Raw genomic sequence first — 26,490 nt, forward strand, 5'->3', positions numbered from 1 at the left:
TCTTTTCTGCAACATAACTTTAAAACAATAGTGTTTACTTTATGTTCATTTGCTTTGACAAAGAAAAAAAACCAAAAAAAGACTACAAAATGCAAGAAAATATGCTGATTTCCCCATATTCTGTCTCAGTGAAAATCTTTATCTCGGGATAACCTCAAAAATTAAAGAAGGTTTTATCATCTTCTGACTTGTATGACAGTACCAATGTTGGGGATTGTTATGACTCACAGTATCCATCAGCCAAATTTTGTTTTAAAGGAATGCAAGCTGCCACATAGTCCAAGACATGAAATGAATCCTCTAAAAAGTAGCAAATGGTCCTGTCCTACTTGTCCAGACTCCATACTACATTATACTATATCTTTTCTGAACTAAAAAAAAAAGTTTTGGCAACAGATGGATCGTCTGAGCCTAAAGGTCTATGGAATTGAACTTGACTCCAATGAGATGATTCTTACAGAGACTACAAGACATCTGGGCTATAAAACCATTTGTGTGAGTATCCCAGTTCTTCAAGAAGGCATTCATCATCTGTCAGCGTCTGCCCTGGACAGAAACCTGGCAGCTTACCTGGTATTTAAGAAGGAAGAACTGCCAACTCAGGACCCAGACGCAAGGATTTAATGTTAACTGAAATTAGACTGTAACAAGACCACGGCTAATGAAAATGAAATGTCCATAGAAGGCCCCAACTACTGTATATGAGCAGGTGTGGACAACCCAGAAGATTTGTTCAGCTATAAACCCATACATGAATAAGCATACACGTCTGAATTCTGCAATGACATTAGAGCCAGTCTACCAGAAAGATAAATTCTTGATCCTGGTTCAGAAAAAATTTACAGTTGATGGAATTTAGTAAAATCACTTGGAGTACAATATTTTAGAGTATGGCATAAGTGAAATCTCTAAAGACACTGAAATTCCTAAAAATGGATTTAACAAAAAGCTGACGAGAATTAATATGGAACATACATAGGATCACAGGAGATTACTAGGCTATTGACCCAGAGGCCATTTCAAGCCTAGCCATTTCATCCCAATGTAATACCACAGAAATGTTAGTTAATAACCAAGACTGCATTTAGTAATGACTGCCCACGTCCAGGAGGGTTGTGGTCACTATTCCCAGTAAAAATTTATGGTGCCCCATCCACTCATCCAGGTTCCTTTTGAACAATGTCATAGAGGTGCTCTATTTCACATGAAGAGGTAGCCTATTCCGAAGATGTGGCAGTCGCTGGGAGATAAATCTGTCCCTCCAGCATGTCATACTCAAGTCGCAGGCTATATTTAGGTCCTTGGAGCAGGTGGCCCTAGTCTTGTCTGATTTATGGATATGCAGCAAGTTTATTACATCTGGGTCTGAGACTACTCTGTAAGCCAGACACAAGTCTCCCCTAAAAAGTCTATATGACACACAGTAAAGTGATAGGGACTTTAGTCAGTCTGTGTATGAAACGTGCTGGAGTCTCTTGATCTTCTATACTAGAAACCTCTAAGGTCTCTCCAATTGCTGCAGGTGCTTAGTGCAGTACATGCGGAATGAGGCATTATACTCAATTATCGGCCAGATTAGTGCTGGGTATACAGGGGTTATAACCTCATTTGCTCTTGAGGCAATGCCTTTACTCAAGTGTGCTACGTAAAAAGCTTTCCTTACTACAGAAGACACATGGTCGAAGTTAAAGTTGCTGTCAGCTTGTGAAACTAAGTCCCTTACCACTTCATGGGTAGTCAGGGTATTGTTGCACATAGTGTGAAGGGACATTGTTTTTGCCGAAGAGAATGATGATGCACTTATTTGCATTCAATTTGAGACCGTGATTAAGACACCAGTTGTTGGTCTGCAGCCCTCTTGGAGTATACTGACATAATTTGGGGATTCAATAATTGTACCCAGTTTGCAGTTGTCTGGAATCTTGGTCAGCCACCTCTTAGTTTTGACCTAACTTTTGAGAAGTGTATACCAAATAGTAAGGGGCCCAACACTGACCCCTGTGGCACCACGCTGGTTGATGTGGAGTCGCCCACTCTGACAGTGTGTATCTGGTTTGTGAGCCAGTTAGCAATCCATCCTACAATGAAGGGGTTTAAATTCAGTTTTCTAAGTAATGCCTGAGTGTTGGACTGTGTCAAAAGCCTTTGCCAAGTCGAGGTATGCGGTGTGCACAGATATGCCCTCAACAATGGCCCTGGTCACATTTTTGAAAAAATCCACCAGATTTAACAGGCAGATCTGCCTCGATGAAGCAGAAGTGGGTAGGATTCAGGGTTTGGAGGTCTCCTATGTCTTTATGTATGAGGTCCATAATGATATGTTCCATGGCCTTACGGATGAGGCTGGTCAGGCTTACGGGTCTGTAATTCCCAGTGTCTCCTGTTAGGCCACCTTTGTGGAATGGAATAACTGTTATTGTTCTCCATTCTGGAGGAACAAAGCCTGTGGTTAGACTATGATTGCAAAGGGTACATAATGGTGATGCTAGTTCATATTTTAGCCTATTTAGAAGACAGCCTGGGATGCTGTCTGATTCCAAAGAGGCTGTGTTTTTTGATAACCTATTCTTCAGATATGTGGGGGGGGGGCAAGATTTGTGATGGGTTTGGAAGGGATAGAGAGGTGAAATTTTCACCAAACCTATCCACTAGCACGTTTGCTATTTCTGTGGGGTCAGTGTGTGTGATACTGTTAGTCACTAGTTCAGCACACGCTTGGTTCCTACCTTTTAGGCTATGTACATAGCTGTAAAAGGCCTTATGGTTATCCTTGGCTATGCTAGCTTAGTTTTTCGCAAAGAGGCTATTAGAGGATTTAAAAGTTGTCTTATTTGCCTGTTGAGGCTAAGGATGGCGCTTTACCATTGTTGGGGTCTCACACCTTTGTTTTCATGGACAGCACCTTTTTGCATTTATTGTAAAGTTTGTTGATACTGGATGTCCACCATGAAGGCCTGTTTTTACTTGGGGCTCTGGCTTTCATTCTTTCCAGTACAGCGAGTCTATACACTTATGCAAGTGACTGTACAGGGCATTAGTATAAGCTTCAGTGTAGTTACCACTTCCAGCTGGGGTGGGGCTCGGAATGCATTTATACCTTCACCTAGGAGGGTATAATTTGGCATGGTGAAGTTTTTTAATCTGATTTCACCATTTCATATTTTGTGAGTTTTGGTGTTATTGTCAGCTCGAAGGTGACAGATTTGTGGTCAGATTTAACTAATGAGGGTCTGACAGTTGCAGTAGTGCATCCACTTGACATGTAAGTTAGGACCATATCTAGTATGTGTGTTCCTCTTGTTGAGGTATGAACAATTTGTTCCAGGGCATTTGAATTAAAGTCAAGGAACTTTTGCGCTAATGGGTTAGGGCTAGTGTAGGTTTCCCAAATGATGGTGGGATAACCAAAATCCCCCATAACCAGGGCATTCGGTAATATTTACATAGGTTCACAGATTAGTACATTGTATCCAGTTTGGTCAAGTAGGCTTTTGTCCATGTCATAACCCATGGAGGGGGATCTATAACTGGCTATGACTTAAATGGGGGTTTTACCCACCGTAACTTGAACTTGAAGTAACTCCATGGACATGTCCAGTCTAACTAGATGGGAAGTGAATTTATCTCTAATACAGACAGAAACACCAGCTCCTTTGGTTCACACACGTTCATTTTGTGGTCTGAAGGCCAGTTTCTGTGCTATAAGACTCTGACTACACTGAAGATGACTTGTGTTTGAACAGCAGTACACAAAGATGGGGCAGCTTGGTTTGGGTGGGGCAGAGTTGCAAGGAGTGGCATCTGTCAACTAGCCCATTCCAGGAGTTGGGAGGCAGCTCAACCTGCCGCCAGCAAATGCACAGGAGAAACATATGGGTAACCTGCAGCATTATGGTCAGACATCATGCTGCACTTAAGCCAGAGCTGGTAGATGTACATGATCACTTCCTGGCATCAGCAGCAATACTGCTGTCATGCCTAGGCAAGGAGAGATTAGGGAACACCCCAAGTGAATGATGTTCTATTCCTGACTCCTACTGTCATCTCCCGTGGAATGAGTGTGCCTTTTGCCACTTATCTGGGTTGTGTACTGAACTGGCTAGATGTAACCCCCCCAAAAAGGGAATGGGCCAACCAACATGGGGACAGAGGCTTGAAGATTGCTAGAAGTGAGGGGTTAAAAAATAAGGAAGATATTAGAAATCTAACAGTAACTACAGCTCTTTTTCCTAATCCAACGGATGTTGCTCTAAAGCAAGGGGAGGGGATGAAATGCCAAAAAATGTAACAATGAATTTTTATTTAGCTAGATGCATTACAGAGTAAGCTCACTGACTGAATACAATAAATTCAGAATGAAGATGAACCACACAACGAAACCTTTATCCAAGTATATCAGCATGCTTTAAAGATGCAGTCTACATGATACAAGTAACCTGACTAATATGATAAATCATCTTCTTTACAAACCTTTATTCTGTGAAAAAAAGTAGCACAGCCATTATCAAGGCAAAAATCAGAATTTGATTACATGTACTTCCTTACCATAAGCTCAAAGAAAAACCACGCCTGCTGTAAAGCTGCTTCACGGACAGTTCCACTGCTGACGACCCACTGTAATGCAAGTTCTTCATGGAAAAGCTAACCAGAAGCAAATGTTAGTTAAACACATGTGGACAGCAGTTGCAACACAACCACTCATATAAACAATCCTGTGCAACAAAGCAACAAAGCAGCAGCAGGTGCAGAAAAAAAAACTTAAAAAATGCAATCAACAACATTTTGCTCTTATGTGACAAAGCGAACATTCCATCAAATGATTTGGAAATGAGAAAAACATACAGAACTTGCACTGTTTGGAAAACAAAATTATGTTGCACGTGACTCTTAAATTGTACAACATGGACTGCAGAAAAAGAAACATCACAAGACACTATCAGGATATGTGAGAATTTGCAAATTTGGAGTCTCTCATTATGGAGCCATGTAAAATCAACAGGGATAGGCAAGAAACTTCTGGAAGTGCTTTTAGAGGCAAGCTACATTCTTAACACAGACATTATCTAGAGATAGCAATATATGCACAAGCATTTGATGGCAAAAAGCTGCTTATGCAAAATGACATGCTGAGACACAGAGAAAGCAACCATGAACAATGCTGATGCTGATAACCCATGTTCAGTTAGGTGACAGAAGACTGGTTGAGGATGCAATGAATGGTGCTTACTAGTAGCTCCCATTCTGTCAGAGGGAGTTTTTTTTTTTTTTTTTGTTTTTAACCAGCTAGAGCACCCAAAGGAGACAGAAGGTTCTTGTCTAATGAGAGTTTATGCATGGAGGTACAAGTGCATGGACTACACTGGCATCATGGCATATTTTGTACAGAACAGTGAAATGTCTTCAGACGAGGGTGTGCACAGTGAGTGTACAAAGTGCACTGGTATTATGGCATGTGCTGCATGAAGCAGTGGAGTAAAGGGCACGCTACAGAGAAAAAAATTCCTCTTACAATTAGGATGTCGTCATACAAGGATACCCTATGCTCTCACAGCAACCGGGTTTATATCAGAATGTCCAACTGTGAGAAGTCCGAACACCACGACATTGAACTGAATACTCCGAAACGTAAGTAGTTCGAACACTCAAAACATTGAAGATCGGAACTCCGAATGGTTATGGTTGGCCCTTCTGTACATATGCATGAAGTCTCCACTGTGGTGCGATCTCGCTGTTGGTATATTTAAGTAGGGGGTGGGGGGGGCACAGCCACCCATGTTGGGAGGTGTGGGCGAAGCCCCCCACATTAGTAATTGTGTAAAAGTGTTTGTGTGTTGTTATATGATAGTACGGGTGTAAAGCTGGCAGACCGTTGCTTTTTGGCTTTCCGTTTTTCGCAGTTCTGAGTGTTTGGACTAATTACGTTTCGGAGTTGTCAGTTCAATGTTGTGGTGTTCGGACTTATCACAGTTCGATTAAATGATATAGACCCCAGCAACCCCCCCCCCCCCCCGAACAGCCTAACACTTTCCAAAGAAGGTAGGGTCCTAGTCCAGTGAAAAATGTGGTTGATTACATATGGAGGCATGTAATCAGTGAACAGTTAAATCAAGGGCACCAATATATGTCTGTTTATGCCAGGTAGCAAACAGTAAGAAAGGTACCAAAAACAGAGAAAAATGCTACATATGCATTGAGAACTAAAGAAGGCTGGAACATAAAATATATGTATGCTTAAAGTATTCAAAGTATTCATGCTGTTTAACAAACAAACAAACATATAAATAAATAAAATAAAATGTTGATGCATTTTCTAATATGGTAGGGATTATCCACTAGAAAGTAGTTGCTGTTCAATTCCATAGCTGTATCTGATAAATAAGCAATTAAAATTACGGAATAAGTGGGTTGACTATTGTTTAATTTTGTTTTTCATTCACTCCCTCTTAGTCATGCACCTTTTTGTTAGAGGACTTGTAACTCAAAAAACTTCCATTTCAAATGGTACTGTACACAAGAACAGAAAAAGGTATTAAGAGTTTGAAAAAAAATCCCTGAATTAATTTCATTTTCAAACTCATTGCAAATTCTTTGACAGTAGGAAATGGTGGCAAGAATTAAATACTCTAAACAAATGAGGCAAATGGTATTACTGGTGTAGGCCAAAAGAAAGCATGACTCTACAAGAAGCAATATACAGCTTTTTACAAGGTGATGGTATTGTAACAACTGAAATTTATTTTAACTGTCTCACTAAGACCTTGTGAAGGCAAAGATTTCTTATAAGATCGTCTACACTTTTACACTTGTGTGTTAGAAATGATTTTAGAACTGCAATCCATGATTACAAATCAGACCTTTCAACTGTCTTCTATTTTCTGACCTTATTTAGGGTGTCCCTACTTTTGAGGTTGACCTACCCCGTCACACAATTTATTGAATTCCCCTCACTACATGAAATTTTTGAAGATGTCTAGTATACAGGAAAACAAATTAAATGACCAACATTCTAATGGCAGCAATAACTTAAAGAAAGACGGCATTCATCTTCAAACTCTTGTAATAAAGCAAAAATAAATAACCTTGTATAGTATGATTTTGTGATATAATTCATTACAGTCTTCAGATTTTACATATTCTTTTTTAATAAATTGTATACATTTTTCCATCATTTTTATCATCAGTTCTTAAATATGTTTCTGAACAGTATCCCACATTTCTAGAGGAAGCCAGAAGAGTTATGTGCTATTTGGTGTTCAAATTTTAGCTTACTGGATGTCCACTATTATAAAGTGCTATCAGTCTTGGTACCCTTGAACTACTTAAAAAAAAAAAAAAAGCCCATTTCTTCATTAGGCTTACATGACTTTTATTCTCCCCTCATAGAAATGTCAGCTGACAAGACTATGTGCTTTTCAGCTTTTAATACCACATACTACAATCATTAGCAGACCGGAGTTCCGCTGTGGTGACCCCTAACTGGGAAAAGCCGAAAGACGCAAACAAAAGTATAGTTTTGTACCTACCATAAATGTAGATGTTCGAGTGTTCACACTGCTGCAGTCATTACACTTGGGTTATCCTGCCGTCAGGTGGTCCCACAGTCGGCCAGAGTTCCAAAGTCTTTGTCCGGCGTCGGTTGCTATCACTTCTTCCCTGACGTCAGTGCGCCAGGGGTATATAAGATGCATCCGACGCCATTTTCTTCAGTTTTTCTTGCCCAAGATGTCAGGTGCACCCAATTAGGTAGGCAATACATATTGCTAATAAAACATACATAAAATATAAAAACAGTACCTTCAGTTACAAGCAAATACACCACAAAGGTTGTATAGGATAGAAAGGTATAGATAAGTCCAGCTAGGACAGAGGGGATGTAGGGAGGGTAACCTGGACTGCAGCAGTGTGAACACTCGAACATCTATATTTATGGTAGGTACAAAACTGTACTATGTTCATCATGTTACACTGCTGCAGTCATTACACTTGGGTAGAATCCCAAAACTAAGGTTGGGTGGCTGGTCTATAAAGAGTTAGGATTGGCCATGAGGCCCTGCAGAACTGCAGTGGCAAATACTGCTCTGGACTTAGAGTAAAGAGGCAAGTGGTAATGTTTGGTAAAGGTGTGCACTGAACTCCAAGTTGCAGCCTCCAAAATTTCCTTGGTTGGTACTCCTCTGAGAAAGGCTGTTGAAGTGGCTGTTGCTCTGGTAGAATGTGGCCTAATGTTATGAGGGACTGATTTTCCATGCTGTGTGTATCAGTAACGAATACAGTGTCCTATCCATTTGGAAATAGTCTGCTTTGAGATAGCCTTGCCCTGTGATACTGCAGCATATGTTATATACAGTTGCTCAGTTTTCCTGAAAGGTTTTGTTTTGTCCAAGTAGAAGCGTAGCTGACTGTGTATGTCCAAAGAGTGCAGAAGTTTCTCCCCTTTATTCTGGGGGTTTGGATAGAAAGTTGGCAAATGGATGGTTTGGTTAAGAGCCACACTAGATACCACCTTTGGCATGAAGGTAGGGTTTGTCCTTAAAGAAACCCTGTCCTGATGAAATATTATAAAAGGTTCCACTGCCATTAATGCTTGTAGCTCTGAGACTCTTCGTGCTGAAGTTACTGCCAGGAGCAGAGCTGTTTTCCATGATAAAAATTTTAGATTGGCTGTATTGGCTGGCTCAAAAGGTGGCAAGGTCAGTTTTTCCAAAACAAAATTGAGGTCCCACATTGGTGTTGGTGCTCTCTGGGGCGGTCTTATGTTTTTAGCCCCTCTGAGGTACTGCTTTAGCAAGGGATGAGAGAATAAAGGAGGATCCGTGTTGTAATGAGCTGAAATGGCAGAGGCATGGATCTTAATTGATGAGAAGGATAGGCCTTTGTCCAGCATCTCAGTTAAGTATTGTAAAATCTGAAGAATGTTTGGGACAAGAGGGTCAAGGCTTTGAGCCTGGTTCCAGGCACAGAATCTCTTCCATTTTTCTGAGTAAGATTTCCTGGTGCTAGGCCTCCTGGCCTCCAAAATGACACCCATAACAGCTTTAGAGAGAGGTGTTGCCTGTTTGACTAATAAATCTGCCATGCAGCCAGGTTTAGGGTTTTGAGCTGACCGTGCAGGATCTGATTGTTTTGTTGAGTCAGAAGGTGTGAAATTTGAGGTAAAATCCATGGTGGGCCTTGAGCTAAGGTCTTTAAGATTGGGTACCAGTGCTGGCGTGGCCAGTCTGGAGCAATCAGAATCATCTGTGGTTTTTCCTTGTCTGGCTTTTAGGAGTACATTAGTTGGCAATTCAGTGGGGAGGCAAAAAGATCCATGTCTGGGCACCCCCATTTTTGCATTACCATGCTGAAGATTTGTGGATTCAATTTCCATTCGTGAGGGTCCATGATATTTCTGCTGAGATTGTCTGCCAGAGTATTTTTCTTACCTGGCAGGAATTGTGCTTGCAGATGAACTTGATAAGTTAGAGCTGTGTTCCACAAGGTCATGGCTTGCCTGCATAGGGGATAAGAATGAGTGCCCCCTTGCTTGCTTATGTACCACATTACTGTGGTGTTGTTTGTCTTTAATAATAATTGTCCTGGATGCAGAAGGTCCTTGAAAGTTGTTAGGGAATTTTGAACAGCCAACATCTCTTTTTGATTGATGTGAAGATGCATTTGGTCTGTGGTCCACTTGCCCTGAATACATTTTCCTGCTATGCGTGCTCCCCCAGGCGTAATCCGAAGCATCTGTTGTTAGAGTCTGCCTGGCTGTGGGTAGAGTGAAAGGCTGACCCTTGTTGAGGTGACATGCCTGTGCCCACCATCGAAACTCCTGTTGTAGGCAGGGAGTTATTGGTATTACTGTTTCTAAACTGTGAGAGTGTTGAGTCCAAACACTTTTTAGGTACCATTGTAATTTCCTCATATGCAGTCTGGCATATGGAATTAGTAGTATGCAGGATGCCATGAATCCCAGGGTCTGCAGAATTTTTCTTGCAGAGAGATGGGACTTTTTTGCCAGTAATTGAAAATATTGAGTCAGTTGTCCTTGTTTGTCTGGCGTGAGATAAGCCATCTGGGCCATTGTATCCAAGCTGGCACCCAGGAATATTATCTGTTGTGAGGGCACTAGTTTTGACTTCTTTTCGTTTACTGTGTACACCAGAGAAATTAGCAGCCTTTTTACAAATGCCAGATGCTTTAGAAGAATGTCCTTTTTCTCTGCTTGAATGAGACAGTCGTCCAGGTATGGATATATTTGAATTCCTTTTTGTCTGCAAAATGGAATTACTGGTGCCAGGCACTTTGTAAAAACCCTGGGCACAGTAGATAAGCCAAAGGGCAGTGCAGAGAATTGGTAGTGCATTGTACCGGCTTTGAATCTGAGGTATCTTCTGCAATCTTGTCTGATAGGGACATGCAGGTATGCCTCTTTGAGGTCCATAGTAACAAGCCAAGCCTTCTTGCCCAGCATGGGAAGAAGCTGCTTTAGTGTCAACATTTTGAATTTCGGAACATCCAGGTAAGTATTTAGAGTTGAAAGGTCTAGTATGGGTCTCCAGGCTTTGTCCTTTCTGGGGACCAAGAAGAGTCTTGAGTAAAATCCTTGTCCTTGTTCCTGCTGTGGTACTTTTTGAATAGCTTTCATGTCGTAGAGTGCTGAAATTTGTTTTTGGACCTCTGCCCATTGATTTTGTGGCAGGTTTGGCATTCCCTTTTGCCTTGGTAAAGTGTGAAAGTGGAACCTGTATCCTTGAGACACAATATTCAGTACCCATTTGTCTTGGGTGATTGTTTGCCAATTTTGAGAAAAAAGTGCTAGTTTCCCCCCTAAGGGGGCTGCCAAAAGGGAATTGCTTGGCATACGAAGGGGGAAGTCATTGGGACTGTTTCCTGTAAGGTTGAGACTTGTCCTGACCTCCTTTTGGGGTTGAGGTACCCCACTGTTGTGTCGTTGTCTGTAAGAGTCTTGGGGTTGAGATCTGCCTCTTAGGCATCTGTATCTGCCTCTCTGTGGCCTGTCTGACACTGGAAAGGACCAATTCGTTGTAGGCCAATTTCTGCTAAATCGAGGTAGCTGTACCTGTAAGAAATCTTTGACTGTTTGCATAGATTTAGCTTTATCCTCCATTTTCTTTAACACCTCTTCTGCCTTAACACCAAACAAGGTATCATGCTGTAAAGGAGCATCCAATAATTTTGCCTTAACATAGTCAGGTAAACTCTGTTCTTTTAACCAAGCATGTCTTCGAATCACAGAACCTGTAACTGCGGCTCTACAAGAGGCCTCTAAAGAATCAAAACCACATTGCAGAGTATGTTTTTCCACTTGTTCAACTGCATGCAATAAATCCTGCATTTCTTTATAGTCAGGAGCTTCTGAGCTTGTAAGCATTTTCTGTTTTAACTGAGCCATTAAATATTGTTGGTACTTAAGCATGTGAAACTGGCAATTTAAAGCCCTTACTGCTAAAGTTGCAGAAGTGTAAACTTTCTTCCCCTATCTATCCAATGCTCTAGAATCTCTGTCAGAGGGGACTGGATTTTTTTGCAATGGGAGCCTTAACCCCTTTGGGACCCTGGGAAATGGTTTCTGGGTCAGCAGAAGGGTTTTTATAAAGAAACTTGTGAGAGTCAGGGACTCTATAATACCTATCTGGCTTGGCTGGAGCAGGGGGCAAAGAATCAGGAGATAAGCTGGATTCAGAGAACACATTATCCACAATAGCTAACACAGGTGGAATAGCAAGGGGCCTGTGCTGAGGCATTAAAGGGAAGTCCCTGAGCCTTTTCTTGGATTCTGAATAATCCTGACTTTCCCAATGGAAATGCTCCCTCATGGTATGTAAAATTTCCCCAAAAGAGTAATCCTCAGGAGGAGAGGCTGAAGGGATAGATTCTTCAGCATCAGAATCCTCATGGGGGGGGGGGGGGGTAGAGAGTATCACTGGTCTGAAGAGGAATCAGAGGAAATGGAAACCTGATCAGAGGAATCATAGTCTGTATCCTGCCTAGGCCTTTTCTCAGGAGGGGGATGGAAACCCCTGATTAGAGTAATGAGGTCTTCGGCCATTTTGAGCATCTGTTTCTTAGGCATGGAGGACTGTCCTGGAGAACGCTGTACTTGTTTCTTTGTCTTTAATGGTGTTTTTGTCTTGGCTGTTGCTTTAATGGTAAGTTGTGAAGGTCTGAAAACACCCTCAGAAGCCGATGCCTGCTCAGTGGCTCCAGACCCATCTGGGGGAATAGTTTCCGAGGGTCCAATACCTTGAGTTTCCAGAGGCCTAGTTGTCTCCACGTGGGAGTCGGAGGCGGCCTGTGGCTCTGAGGTAGTGGGTGTCAGGGGCTGCGAAAGCACCTCACTGAGAACCGGCGAACCAGCGACTGGCCTAGAAGAAGCTTCGTCGTCGGTTTTGGACCTCGGATGCTTGTTTTTATCCTTGTCTTTGCGTTTTTTTATGAATTGCGGTCGTCGGGTGTTCCGACGGCATTGTATAATTGAACCTTTGGCCAAAGTAGTGCAAAGCAAAATCAAAACGTCGTTTTATAGTGCGTTTGTTAAATCTAGCACAAAACCAACAACTAGTGATGTCGTGATCAGGGCCTAGGCATGGAACACAGTAAGAGTGGAAGTCCTTATGAGGTATTTGCTTCCCACAAGAAATACAATTACTAACTTTTTCTGACATCGGTCTGAGGCAAGAAAAAAGTTTCCCCAATGGGGTACTTAGCTTTATTGAAGACTTTGGATCTGAAATTCAACTTTGAAAATCTCAGGAGTCGGCCGACCGGCACTTGAGAACTGCTTTTTCTTCGGGCACTGCACGGCAAGAAAGACTGAAGAAAATGGCGTTGGATGCATCTTATATACCCCTGGTGCACTGACGTCAGGGAAGAAGCGACAGCAGCCGATACCGGACCAAGACTTTGGAACTCTGGCTGACTGCGGGACCGCCTGACGGCAGGATAACCCAAGTGTAATGACTGCAGCAGTGTAACACGATGAACATCTTAAATTTTACAAGTGCTATCTACTTCTGTCGGTTAAGAAATATAAGGGACTTGCTCTTCAACAGACAGCACATGCACAATCCAAAGCTGTGACTTGATGAGTCTAGCAGTACAGTCAAAACTGTTAGTTTTTAAAACTCTCACACCTACAAAGTACGCTACACTCTATTGTGCTGCCAACAGAAGCTTCTTCAACAACATTATTTGCTAGGTCACATGGCATGGGAAAAAGGCACAGTATTTCTTTAAGTGCTTACAAACCTTACTGTCCTTTTGCAAAGTCCAACAGTTGTTCAAATTCTGTACAGTCATAGTTTGCTGGTTGTGCCCTACTATTAGGGATTGCTTCCTATTCATGTCACAGATTAAGAAAGCAGTCAGGAGAATCGACTACACCAAGCAAGTTCTAGAGTGACACACACTCCTTTTATTACCAATACAAAACTAAAAACAACTAGTACACACCCTTTATCATGTACTCAAGAAAAAAATAATAAATCTGAGTATTCAATAAGTAGGTGCCAGCAGAAATCATTACCTCTTAAAAACTCTGGTCACAAATTTATTACATAGCTTTACAATCACTGACTTCAACCTAACCTAAAACTTCCATCCAGAAAACACATTCACTTCTCCAGAAATGGATTAAGTGACTGCCTGTGCACTAGGAATGTAGGTGACTACCAAAAATAGTTACATGTCTATATGTAACCAATACTACCATTGCTAAGCTCCACAGAATGCTAAAAGGACGCTAAACAGCTCTCTGCTACATTGCTGCCAAATTGAAACTACAATTTTTCTTGGGTTTCCTAGTGATGATTACCTAAAACATAAAGTCCTAATTACTGCCCATTTCAATATCAATCATCTAACTACAAAATGGGCTACATCAGTCAATTGTCCCAGTATGCTGACACCCGAAAATCTGAAAGCCATCTGTCGAGTCAAAAACTGCAGAACATGTTTTAAATACAGATGCATAAATGCTACAACACTCTCCTTGAGAATTACTCAAGTGACTCTTCAGGAAGTTTAACATTTGTCCTTCAAAAAAGTGCCATATTAATTTATTAAACACACAAAGCCTAACATGGTCATCACACAAACCTTCTTGCCTTAGTTATGTATTGATGCAACTGATTCTATGGTGGCAAAACACTCAAGTGTTAAGAGAACTTTTTTTATGTAATCATAGTCGCACTTAAGACCAGTGGAGGATACAGCTACTTAAGCAGGAAGTACACTGCCTCAGGGTTATGCGGTTCTTGTTGCCCTACCCAGAAATAGCTACAACAGGTTTGGGACAAGTTAAGTTTCTTACAGGGAAATTTTCAGAGCTAGAAACAATGCCAGCATGACTTTAATGCAGGTGCTCTACTTCATATGAGATGTTCGGACAATATCATCTCATTAAGTTCTCTCCATTACTGAAAAAACTTGGAACGTCTATCTTTATAACAAAAGTATTGCAATGTATCACTCTATCAAGACATCTTTGAGGTCAATGAGATAAAGCAATAGAATCTTTGAAAGAAATACAAGGATCAATTTCTTTCTAATCCTTACATAGTCATCTTCTTCCCTTACTAATGAAAAAAAATGTCATCAAATTCTTAAAAGAAGATGTGTGGGCACTGACAGACACTCAAAAACTAAGGCACAACCATACAGCTGGTCAGGTAAGGGCTCCAGTGTTAATGGTGCTGGCCAATACAACAAAGTCTATGACTCCATTTACACTAAAGCAGCCACAGTAAATAAAGTAGGGCATAGACTACATTTTTTTAAGTTCTTGGAAGAGATAATGCTGAAGTCATCATACTTAAGGACAATTCTGAAATTACTTTCAGGACAAAAACCTGGGTAACTTATAACAACATAGGCTTCCTTGCAGATAAGCACCTGTAACTTGGATACCCCAAAAGCGGACGTGATGGCCACTACAAACAAGCCTTGATCTTTGCTAAATCCTATGATAAGACATGGCATCAGAGGGAATGGTGGAAAGCAAAACAGAAAATTCTGTACTAAACATGAGTATACAGGTGGATGTAGCTCTCTTGGATTTCAGTAAGGCTCACAGAATGGTTGGTCATAGACTGGTGTTAGAAAAGCAGGTTAGGTTAAACTAGAATAGATTCATTTATTATAAACTAGAACAAAGACTGGCTGATGGTAAAGGATAACGCAAGTCAGTTAAATGGATGAGCATGACGAAAGATGCTTCACAGTGCTTCTCCTCAGGACCAAAATGTTTCACAGCATACCACAGTAATACACAGATTCCAGTGCAGCTGCAGTGCATAAAATATGAGATAAGGTGAAAGGTGCAATTAAGAAGGTCAGACGTACTCTGATGCAAAGATTCCTTAAACTTTACAATTGAAATGACTTGTATTTGGAAAAAAATATTTACAATAAGAACATGCAGGGCTAATATAGGACTGCCACAGTTCTAGGGCTGCACTACTGTAGAACAGAGCATGTATTGTAACTTTAAGAAGCATTTCCAAGTGTAGGCATGAGCATATAAATAGTGAGCATATGCAGGCAGCAGTGACACTTTGAGAGAACAGCCAGAGTGTTAACATGTATGAGTGCAGTAGTCAGACTGTTTATAAGTTTATTTAAGTTACTAAGCCTTAATCTTGATGTGTTTGTATATAATAAAGCTGCTTGAACCAAACTCACAACTGTTCGTCTATTTTATCCTGACCAGACGAGCAACTTCAAGCCATGAGGTGCAGAGTTGACGGTGAAGGTATATTGAGCAGGTTTGGTGATACAGTGCTCAAACTATTTAAAAAGGCCAGAAACGAACTTCAGCTAACCAAAACTCACAAAGATGATCTACTTTGCAAAAAAAATTATATGAAGCATTTATAAAGCACAAAACGCATTATTAATCAAACGAGTAGCACAAATGTGTTATTAATCAAAGGAAAGGCACAAAATGCATTGTTGATTAAACAAAGTGTTCGAAACCACGATATTTGATAAAAATTATCAGAAATACTTATACAGGGTTCAGAGTTATCTCCAATTTGCACAATGAGCATGTTTAAAGTAAAACGAGCACAGGAAAACTATAATCAGCATGATAAGAGTTCAAGCGGGCATAATGAGTACAATAAAAGGGCAAAATAAGCTTAGAAAAGCAAGGTGACTTCATGTTTTTTAGTAAACGACTGTGTTTTGGCATGAGCTACTATTGCGCATTGACCGAAGCCATTCAAAGCATTACTAGAGTTGTTCAAAGTATCTCAGAGTGTGTAAAGTGTCTGCAGTCTGTGCTTTATTACAGTGCAATTATTTTAGAGAGTTTACTGACTGCAAAGTACAGTTATTTTGCAAAGTGCAGTCAAAGTACAGCCATTTTGAAAAGTTTCTTGTGCTATGTATATTTATTTGCAGAGTGCCGCTATTTCAGTGTTTCTTACAATGTACAGATTTATTTCGCAAAAGTACAGCCATTTTGAAATATTTCTTGTGCTGTATGCAGTTCATTTGCAAAGTACAGTCATTTCGAAGTGTTTCTTACTCTGAGTTTCTTGTGCTGCATACTGTTCATTCGCAGAGTACCATCCAAAGTATTTCTTATACTGATAAAGGGTGGTTATGCAAAGTACAGTGATTTTAAAGTGTTCTTGTGCTACAGAGATTTATTTCGCAAAGTGTAGTTGTTTCAAAGAGTCTGTTGTGCTACTGGGCATAGTTACAAATTCTGGCATAAATTTCTCATATATATATATATATTTCTCATATATATATATCTATATATATATATATATATATATATATATATATATATATATGTGTGTGTGTGTGTGTGCGCGCGCGTGTGTGTGTATGTTCGTACATAATTTCAAGTACCATTACTACTGTGTGTTGATATGGCAGAAGCATTTTGCAGACCCACTCCACTTGTGTTTGATCATAATACTGCAGAGAATTGGAGCGTATTTGAGCAGGAATACATTTTCAAACAAGCATCTTTTTCTGACAAAGATACACATACGAGGGCATTTATTTTGCTTAACTTAGCAGAGTCAGAAGCCACTGAAAGAGAGCGTTCATTTATGTATGCACCAGCAGTATGCAGGACAGGGAGAAAACTGCCATACTGTTGTACCGGTAGAATCAAGAGAGGACCCTGAGTGCTTCAAATGTAACCTTAGAGAAATGTGTAACCCCCAGACAAATGTTACCTTGGAGAGACACCTATTTTATACAAGAGACCCAACGCCAGGAGAAACTTTTGCAGTTTATATCACTGACTTGAGAAATAAAGGTAAAATGCACTGACTTGGTGATCTGAAAGACGAGTTGATAAAGGACAGACTTGTATGTGGGGTTAATAATGCTGCAGTAAGAAAGATTTTGCTTCGTGACAGATTTAGCATTCAGCAAAGCTATAGAGACTTGTCAAATCCATGAGTTTACAGAAAGGCACACAAGTATGCCTGCAAGTGATAACAGCATGGTTTTAGCAGCCCCTAGGGCAAACGTAGACAGCATGCAGCACATGGCTAGCAGAAACAGGCCTAAGCACATGGCAGCTACAGCCCCTGCAGGCTTTCCAGGGAGAACCCACACCTCTCCGACAAGTTCTAAGACTAGCTCAGCAAAACGGACGTAAGGGTGAGTCAGCAAAACTTAAGTCAAGTTTTATTGTTTCTTGTCTTAATTGTGGTGCCAAACATGAGTCTAAAAGAGAGATGTGCTTAGCATCTGGTCAGCAATGCCACAATTTAAAAAAAATGGAACCACTTTCAAAAGTTTTGTAAAAACCACTTTCAAAAGTTTTGTGAATCAAGCAAGCCTCACTCAGTTATTAAGAAAGGTCACTCAAAAAAGCAAGTTGATCATGTAGAAATCTGCAACCCTACTTTCTATGCAAATGGTGCATCAGTGGTTGGTGAAAAGGGTAGTGCAGTAGATTTGTTGGCAAGGAATAGTGTTTTGTACTGTCCTGATCAATGGTAAACCTGCAGAACTTAAGGTGGACACTGGTTCGAAGTGTAGTCAAAGTACAGCCATTTTGAAAAGTTTCTTGTGCTATGTATATTTATTTGCAGAGTGCCGCTATTTCAGTGTTTCTTACAATGTACAGATTTATTTTGCAAAAGTACAGCCATTTTGAAATATTTCTTGTGCTGTATGCAGTTCATTTGCAAAGTACAGTCATTTCGAAGTGTTTCTTACTCTGAGTTTCTTGTGCTGCATACTGTTCATTCGCAGAGTACCATCCAAAGTATTTCTTATACTGATAAAACTTGACAGTAACAGCTGGTGAACAACTTAATTTTGCTAATTGTGCGAAGCTGGTTGTTTATGGAGGTGAAGAGATTCAGACGGCTCAGTAGTGCTTTCATGCTATTTGGCTGGGAACAGTTACAGCTTGCAATTCTATGTAGTCAGAAGACCTATGCAGTCATTATTAGGTCTCAGAGACAGTTTAAGAATGAAACTTTTTTTTTTTTTTTTTTTTACCAAAGAAGTCCATCATATAAGCACATGTCTTAGTTCCAGCTTCACCTATGCTATTTTCTCAGAGTATGCTGATGTTTTCGATGACAAGCTAGGCAAACTTCCAGTTGTATACTCCATGAAAGTAGACCCAGAGGTTAGTCCAGTGGTCAGAAAAGCGAGAAGAGTTCTGATAGCTATGCAGGATAAAGTCAAGGTGCAGTTAGATACGATGGTGCAGCAAAGTGCGATTTGTCCAGTCACAGAACCAACTGAGTGTGTGTGTGTGTGTGTGTGTGGGGGGGGGGGGGTCTTCCTTGGTAGTTGCTCAAAAGAAAAGCTCAGATGAAATCAGAATATGCATTGACCCTACAGACTTGAACAAAGCATTAAAGAGACCTCATTATCCTATGCGTACAGTTGAGAAGGTTGCTGCCCTCATGCCAAATACCACTGTTTCTTCTGTCTTGGATGAAGAGAGTTCATTTTGGCAAGTAATGCCTGATCCCAAATCTTCACTACTGACTACATTCAGTACTCCATTTGGTAGATTGAGATTTCTCAGAATGCCTTTTGGAATAAATTCTGCCAGTGAAGTCTTTCAGCGTACAATGGAGCAAATTTTTTCTGGCTATCAGTGTGCTATAACAGTGGATGATTTACTAGTTGAAGGTAATGACTGCATAGGTCTTCTGACTACATAGAATTGCAAGCTGTAACTGTTCCCAGCCAAATAGCATGAAAGCACTACTGAGCCGTCTGAATCTCTTCACCTCCATAAACAACCAGCTTCGCACAATTAGCAAAATTAAGTTGTTCACCAGCTGTTACTGTCAAGTTTTATCAGTATAAGAAATACTTTGGATGGTACTCTGCGAATGAACAGTATGCAGCACAAGAAACTCAGAGTAAGAAACACTTCGAAATGACTGTACTTTGCAAATGAACTGCATACAGCACAAGAAATATTTCAAAATGGCTGTACTTTTGCAAAATAAATCTGTACATTGTAGATAAGCCTCCTGTCCCCTTCTAAATTTGTTTCCATGGAACCCTGGGGCAATCATCAGGTAACCAGTCATTCTCATTCTCACAGAAAAAATGTGAACTACAAAAGAAGAGAAATGCACTGATGGAAGCTTTCAGAACTTTACACATTAATCTACATCATTTTAGGAATCACTTGAAAGCACACTTTACCTCAGAAGGGACATCCAGAATGCATGCTAAGCTTATCTTAAAAGGTTGACAACCAACCTTAATCATGTCATCTGTTACAGACACATACCAAAGTCTGCTGGCCTACTTATAAAATCAGTACAGTAAATATTTCAGTCAGCTTCCTGCATCTATGAAATAGATGGATAAAACCCTGATGGTGATTCAGAACCCCAAGTCTGAATAGTGACTTGTGCTGGAAGAACAACAGAGAAGTGGATTACAAATCAATGACTACAGCTCATCCATCTTGTGGGTAAGGATGCGGTGGCTCCTGGTTGGCTCACTTGTTGCTCCAGTGCCAGCAGAGTCCTACACCTTGGAAAACGGAGGAACTGGTGTACAGGAGAATGTGGACTGTGGCTACCCAAGCTGGTGTTGGTACCCTTGTCCTTGCATGAAAAAGGAGTGAACATATGCAGGACAGAAGGATGTGGGTAACCCATGTAATGATGCAACTGCCCAAATCACCACTGTTGATAGAGTTAGGAATGCAGTAGTAAAATATCCCTGTAGCTTGCATTCTACATGAAAAAAAGCTGCTGGGGGGCAAGCACCATGTAGTCCCCAGCCCTTGGACATACAGGAAGAGCACCACATGGGCCTGCCGTTGGAGGAAAGCCAGACTTATCTTCATCACAGAATAAGGGTGCATACTACCAATGGCAAGAGCTGATAACTGGGTGTGGGCAGGGGCACAAGAAGACCATCAAGGATACCTAGGTGATGGCCCATCCAGATGGTTCTCCCTGTAATGTACTGTGCTGTGCAGGGTATGTCTCTAGTACAGGGACACACAGGCTGAGTCTGATTTGTGGAGATTTAGCAATCTTCAAGTATGGCAATGAAAAGTATTTGGGGAGGAAAAGGATTACAATAAGCTACATGCAAGCCTAAGGTAAGGATCCTTCTACAGCCTCCTTGGTCCCAGAATCAGAACGGTCTTTTAGTTTAATTCACTACCAACCCACTATGATGGGCAGAAATCTGAAAAGCTGAGACATATGACAAAGAAACCACTGCCCCAGATTGGCAGAGGAGATCTCACTCAATCTATCCAGAGCATTAGACTTCTTATCACATGGTAAGGTGGAAAGGTACTGGGGTATCTGGAATCTACACTGGACTGAACAGCTCATAAACTAATCTACAGCAGCATGCTTACCCAGGATGCCACTTCACCCAACTGAATATTAGAGAGTACGTCAAACTTTCTAAAAAGCAAAAGGAGCAGAATCCAGATGCTTTCAGCCACATTAGGGCAGAGAAAGCACCTTAATAACAGACTCCAGTCTTCATTTTTCTTGTTCATGTACTAAATGTGTCATATTCCTGCAAGGAGGGATCAGGCAGACACAGGCTGACAATATCTTTCAACAACCTTAAAGCCGGCCCAAAGGAGAGGTCATCTGGTACGGAGCAAGAATGAAGGAATGACTCTTTATCCTTGTATGACTCAGACAGACTTCTGCCTCCTTCATAGGGCACTGAGGGGATTACATACCCTTTTTACCCTAAGGGACAGACATTACTCATTTAACATGAAATAAATTAAGCAAGAAAAAGGGCAAGCAGAGCTTTACCAAAAGCATGCCCAAAACACAGACTGCCAGAAGTACAACAAAGTCCAGAAATGCCTTCACTAATCCTATCACTCTCAACAGACCATGACTGTTATCAGTATACTCCAACACCCACGACAAGGAGAGGTCCCACCAGATGTCAAACAGATGCTTTTCCAGTGCCAAAGCTGATCTTGTAGACCCTACAGATAAGGGAGGACCTAAGGGAATCTCCTCTAATATGGAGAGTTCTCACCCAACAGACCAATAAAATGATCTCTCTCAGACTCACCCTATTCAGACAGTCTAATTCATAGGTTCATAGGTAGGTACTAGGCTATTGGCCTTAGGGCCTATATAAGCCTAGCCAAAAAGGTACCCTGGCTTTTGCCACCAAAGAAAATTATTTTCCTGTGCCCCTGTCGAGCAGAGCCACAGAAGTGATCCCTGGGGTGAATTTCCTATTTCCCATCCAGTCATCAAGATTTTTCTTGAAGAGTGCTAATGAAGAGCTGTGCTTGATATAGATAGGTGGTTTGTTCCAGAATATGGGAAGTCTCTGGGACAGGAATCTATCCCTCCAGCATGTTCTGTTTATTGTGGTGACAAGGTTTAGGTCCCTAGAACGTGTAGCTCAGAGGGATTGAGATTTCATTAAGTGGAGCATGTCCAACAGCTCTGGGTTTGACATAGCTCTGTATGTTAGGCAGATATCGCCTCTAGGTAGGCGATATGCGATGGAGTAAAGCTGGAGTGAGGTACATACCAAAATGGACGTTGTACTCAAAAATGGGTCTAATGAGTGCCGAGTAGAGGGGAACAATGACCTATTTTTTCGTGGATCAGAAACCTTTTGTGATGAGGTGTGCCACGTAGAAGGATTTCCTGACTAATGTGGCGATGTGATTATCAAAGGAGAGACTGCTGTCCACCTGTGCCCCAAGGTCTCATCACACTTTCGGTGTTAAGTAGACTACCGCCTATGTGGTAGTTCATGGGTACAAAGTTTTTACCAAAGCGGATGACAATGCACTTTTTGGCACTGAGCTTGAGGCCATGGCTTTGACACCAGGCATCTGCCTCAGTGAGGCCCTTCTGCGCATGACTTACACATATCCACCTTGTAGGCAGACTTTCTAAAATACTTTGGCCAGTGGCAGGCTTCTAATAACAACCTCCCCCTCTGATGTTCCCTGGCTGAAGCTTATGATCATGCAAAGGATCCTTTTAAACTGAGGTAAGCCTTGACCTTCGCCATTCTTTCTGGGGGGCTGTATGAAATGATGGCATTTATGGCAACTGTTTATACCATGCTTCTTGCCCAAGGAAAAAAGGCATTGCTGTAATTCATATGGGCTTGAAAAACACTTGGAAGGTTTCAGTTTTCAGGCTTTAAACACTGGGACTTTTCCTTAACAACTATTAGGATCAATGTCCAGACTATTCCAGTAACAAAAATTAACTGAATTGTACAAAGGCTAGATGCATTCTCTAAGCATGGCATGTGATGCCATGATGCACAATGGTAGGAGCTGCATGCACCAGAAGCAAGGAAATTATTTAAAAATTAGAAAAGTGTTGAGCTAGGGATATCAGAAGAAGACATCTCAATGATGCAGAAGGCTTCCAAAGTTGGATCTCCCCCTACATGTTTAAACAGGTGGGACTGGTCAGCCACTCTCTAACACATGGTCAATACAGTATGACATCAAGGGGAGTCATTAAAAATGTACCGACTCTGGCACCAAAAGCATTTCAAAGTCCAAACGATCAACTAGATGTGGAAGTGAGCCATTTAGTCTGTGAAGAAAGTGTATTTCCTAATCCCAGAGAAATGAAGCATGGTGTGTGCAACTACCAACCATGTCTTTCTCACCCAGAAGACCAATAAAATGATCTCACAGGCCCTCTTCCTCAGAAAGATGTACTCTATTCTGATGAAGGAGATCCTCTGCAGCAGAATCAAAACTGACTAAACATTGTTTATGGCAACTGTTCAGGAACACATCAGTGGCAGGGTCCAAGAAAGAGCACCTGCCAGACAATTCTCTTTTAGCCATTAGGAGCAAGTTGTTTAAGTAAAGGAACACCAGAAGATCATTCTCCTACAACACTTCTGCTACCATTATTGACACCTTGGGGAAGACTGTGATAATACACAGGTAAAGGCAGCACTCTGTACAGAAAGTGCTGCTGACCTAAGAAGAAATTGACATTTCCTTTGAGTGTTCTATGTGCGGACATGCCAAAATGCATTCAAATGTCTAGTGATACCATCTAGACCCTTTTCAGCAGAAAAAGGCATGATCATCTAGGGTCATTAAGAACTGCTACATTCAATGTAGGTTTACTGGCAGGATGCAGCTCTGAAGTAGAAGACATGATTTTAAGGAGGAGGCTGGATATCCTATGTAGCCAAGAGACAAGATGGAAAGGCACTGCAGCAAAGACACTTGGCTTGGGATCCAGAGTCTACTAATCAGGAGGAGGACAGGCTAGAAGTGATGTGGGAAGTGTGGTGACAGACAGGATTCAGAAGGCAGTGAGGGATAGTATCAGAATTGGTGACAAGAGGCATGGCAATCAGACTCCAGCTTAGTGATAGGGCAGTATTCATAATCCCAGCCTATGCCCAGCAGCAGGGTTGTGATAGTGAGAAAGAGAATGCATTTATACAGCAGTTGAAGGACCTACTAGATAAAGCAGGACAACATGAATAGGTGTTGATAATGGTGGACTTTAATGTGCATATTGGAACAGACAGAGCAGGATATGAGGACTGCCTGAGTCGACATGGATGGGGCAACAGTAATAAAAAAGGAGAGCCCATTCTAGATTTCGTCTGGCAAATGGCTTGATAGTAGCCAACATATAGTTCAGAAAGATAGTCACAAGATCACATAAAAGAGTGGCCAACATCATGCAATTCAAGTAGACTTCTTCCTACTAATGACAGGGCACTGTAAATTCATCCCCAGTGAAACAGTCAGCCCAGAACATAAACCGCTGTTTGCCACAATCAGCCGTAAGCAATGGTCAGAGAAGGCTCTAAGATCAACAAAGACCAAGCTGAAGACCTAGAAGTTGACTGGAGAGAAAGCACAACAGTTCAAGGAATCACTCAGGGCTCTAGCACCCCAAGAAGTGGAGGAAACCGGTGGAGTTGAAGAACTGCAGCACCTCAAAACAGTATATATAAAGACTACAGAACAGATATGTGGTCGAGCCAGGTACAGAAATGAGGTACATAAGTAAAGCTGGTGGTGGAATGCAGATGTCCAGGAAGTCATCAAAAGAAAGGAGTGCAGGAAAAAGGCTAGGAAGGAATACTGGCTGGCCAACAAAGAAGCTAAGAAAGGAGTTGCAATAGCAAAGAACAGGGCATTGGAGGCACTCTACCAGCTTCTGGAAAGTGACACAGTAGGTGGCACAAAGAAACTATATCAGGTCGCAAGACAAAGATAGAAAGATAAAGATAGTCAGACACCCTTCATAAGGGATGCCAGCAACAATCTGCTCACCAGTCCACAAGACATCAAAGGCAACTGGAAGAAGTACTTCCAGTAGCTTCTGAATGAAGAAAAACCCCACAGAAGCTGTAGTGTCCCAAACACAAACTACGATGACAGAAGAAGAGGAGCCCACTCCAGAAAAAGTAAGAATAGCACTAAGGAAAATGAAGTCAGGGAAAGCAGCAGATTCAAATGAAATCACAGCAGCTATGATAAAGATGCTGGGTGTGTAGGCTAGGGGAGAAATGGCTCCTGAGGGTACTCAGAGTAGTGTGGAGAGTAAGGCTTATCCAGGAAGACTCCAGAATAAGCATACTCATGCCAGTGTACAAGAACAAAGGGGACATCCACAACTGTGGGCAGTACAGAGGTATCAAACTTCTCTCACACTGCATGAAAGTTCTGGAGAGGGTGACTGAAAAATGGATATGCAGAGTAGTAGAAAGTAAGATGAGCAGTTCAGATTGAGATCGGGATGCAGCACAATTGACCTAATGTTTACAGTGAAACAAATAGTTGAGAAGAAGCTAAAGATGAGGAGAGAGTCCAACTGGGCATGCCCATACTTCGAGAAAGCATCTGACAGGGTCCCAAGAAAGCTGATTTGGGCAGTACTGCGGTGAATCAAAGTCCCAAAAACATTAGTAGAATTTGTGCAAACTATGTGCAAGGACAAAATGACTCAAGTACGAACAGTGTTCGATCTCACAGAAGCATTCCCAGCAGGAGTGGGTGTGGACCACGGTTCAACTCTTAGCCCACTGCTGTTCATACCGGTGTTGGACTACATTAGCAAACAGGTTGGAGGGGACAGATCAACAAAGTTGCTGTATGATGTGGCATCACAGGCAGGCTCTGAACAAGAACTTCAGCAAAGAACAGGAGAATGCAATGCAAAACTGAAGGCACATGGGGTGAAACCAAGTACAGATTAGACAGTGGTAATGGCAGCAAACTGGGGAAATCAGAAGAAGCTGAGAACTGAGATCCAAGGAAATATAGTGGAACAGGTTAACAGCTTCAACTATCTGGGAGGGATGGCTGAGGAAAAGGGAAGCCTGAATGAAGATGTCAAAGCTAGAATCAGAGGGGCTGCAGCCAACTGGCACAGAGTGTCAGGGGTAGTGTATGACAGACGAATGCCAAAGAAGCTGAAAAGTAAAGTGTACAAAACAGTGGTGCGACCAGTACTACTGTGTAGTACAGAAAGCTGGGCAGTAAAGGCAGAGCAAATGAGAAAGCCAGAGGTGATGGAAATGAAGTGTCTGACAAAGGTGGTAGGATGCACACTATGGAACCGATGAAGAAATGAGGACATAAGAGCAAAAGCCAAAGTAGCACCAATTGCAGAAAAGATCAAAGAGAACAGATTATGGTGGTTTGGGCACGTGCAGAAAAACAGAAGACAATCTGGTGAAGATTTAGGACAGACAGGAAGAAGGTAAGAAGAAACAAGTGCATCCAGCAAAGAGGTGGATGGACTGTGAGAAAAGATCTGTATGCATGAGTGTCAAAGAAGGCAAGAATGTGCACTGAATTGAGAGAGATGGCGACAGTTAACACGACACCCAGACCCCATGATGAAAATGGGAAGAAGGGGGTTTATGATCTAGGATCATTATCTGTAACTATGATGTACCAAATGTATTGAATGAAGTCACTTAGGTCTATAACTGGGTAATTATTTGATACTTTGAGACTGAATGACTGAAAATGAGTCTGAGATTGCCATTTGT

General features: G+C 41.5%; 1 protein-coding gene across 1 annotated transcript in view; it reads right to left on the reverse strand.

Moving 5' to 3' along the window:
* Positions 1–26,490, reverse strand: part of DOCK7 (dedicator of cytokinesis 7) — a 3,076,229-nt gene that overhangs the window by 1,142,071 nt on the left and 1,907,668 nt on the right. The window contains exon 25 of the mRNA XM_044085545.1: positions 4,546–4,641. Within this exon, the coding sequence (XP_043941480.1) occupies positions 4,546–4,641 (96 nt within the window). The remainder of the gene's footprint in view (positions 1–4,545; positions 4,642–26,490) is intronic.

Source organism: Protopterus annectens, chromosome 10.part0, assembly GCF_019279795.1.
Source record: "Protopterus annectens isolate FY-2018-M chromosome 10.part0, PAN1.0, whole genome shotgun sequence".
NCBI lineage: Eukaryota > Metazoa > Chordata > Ceratodontiformes > Protopteridae > Protopterus > Protopterus annectens.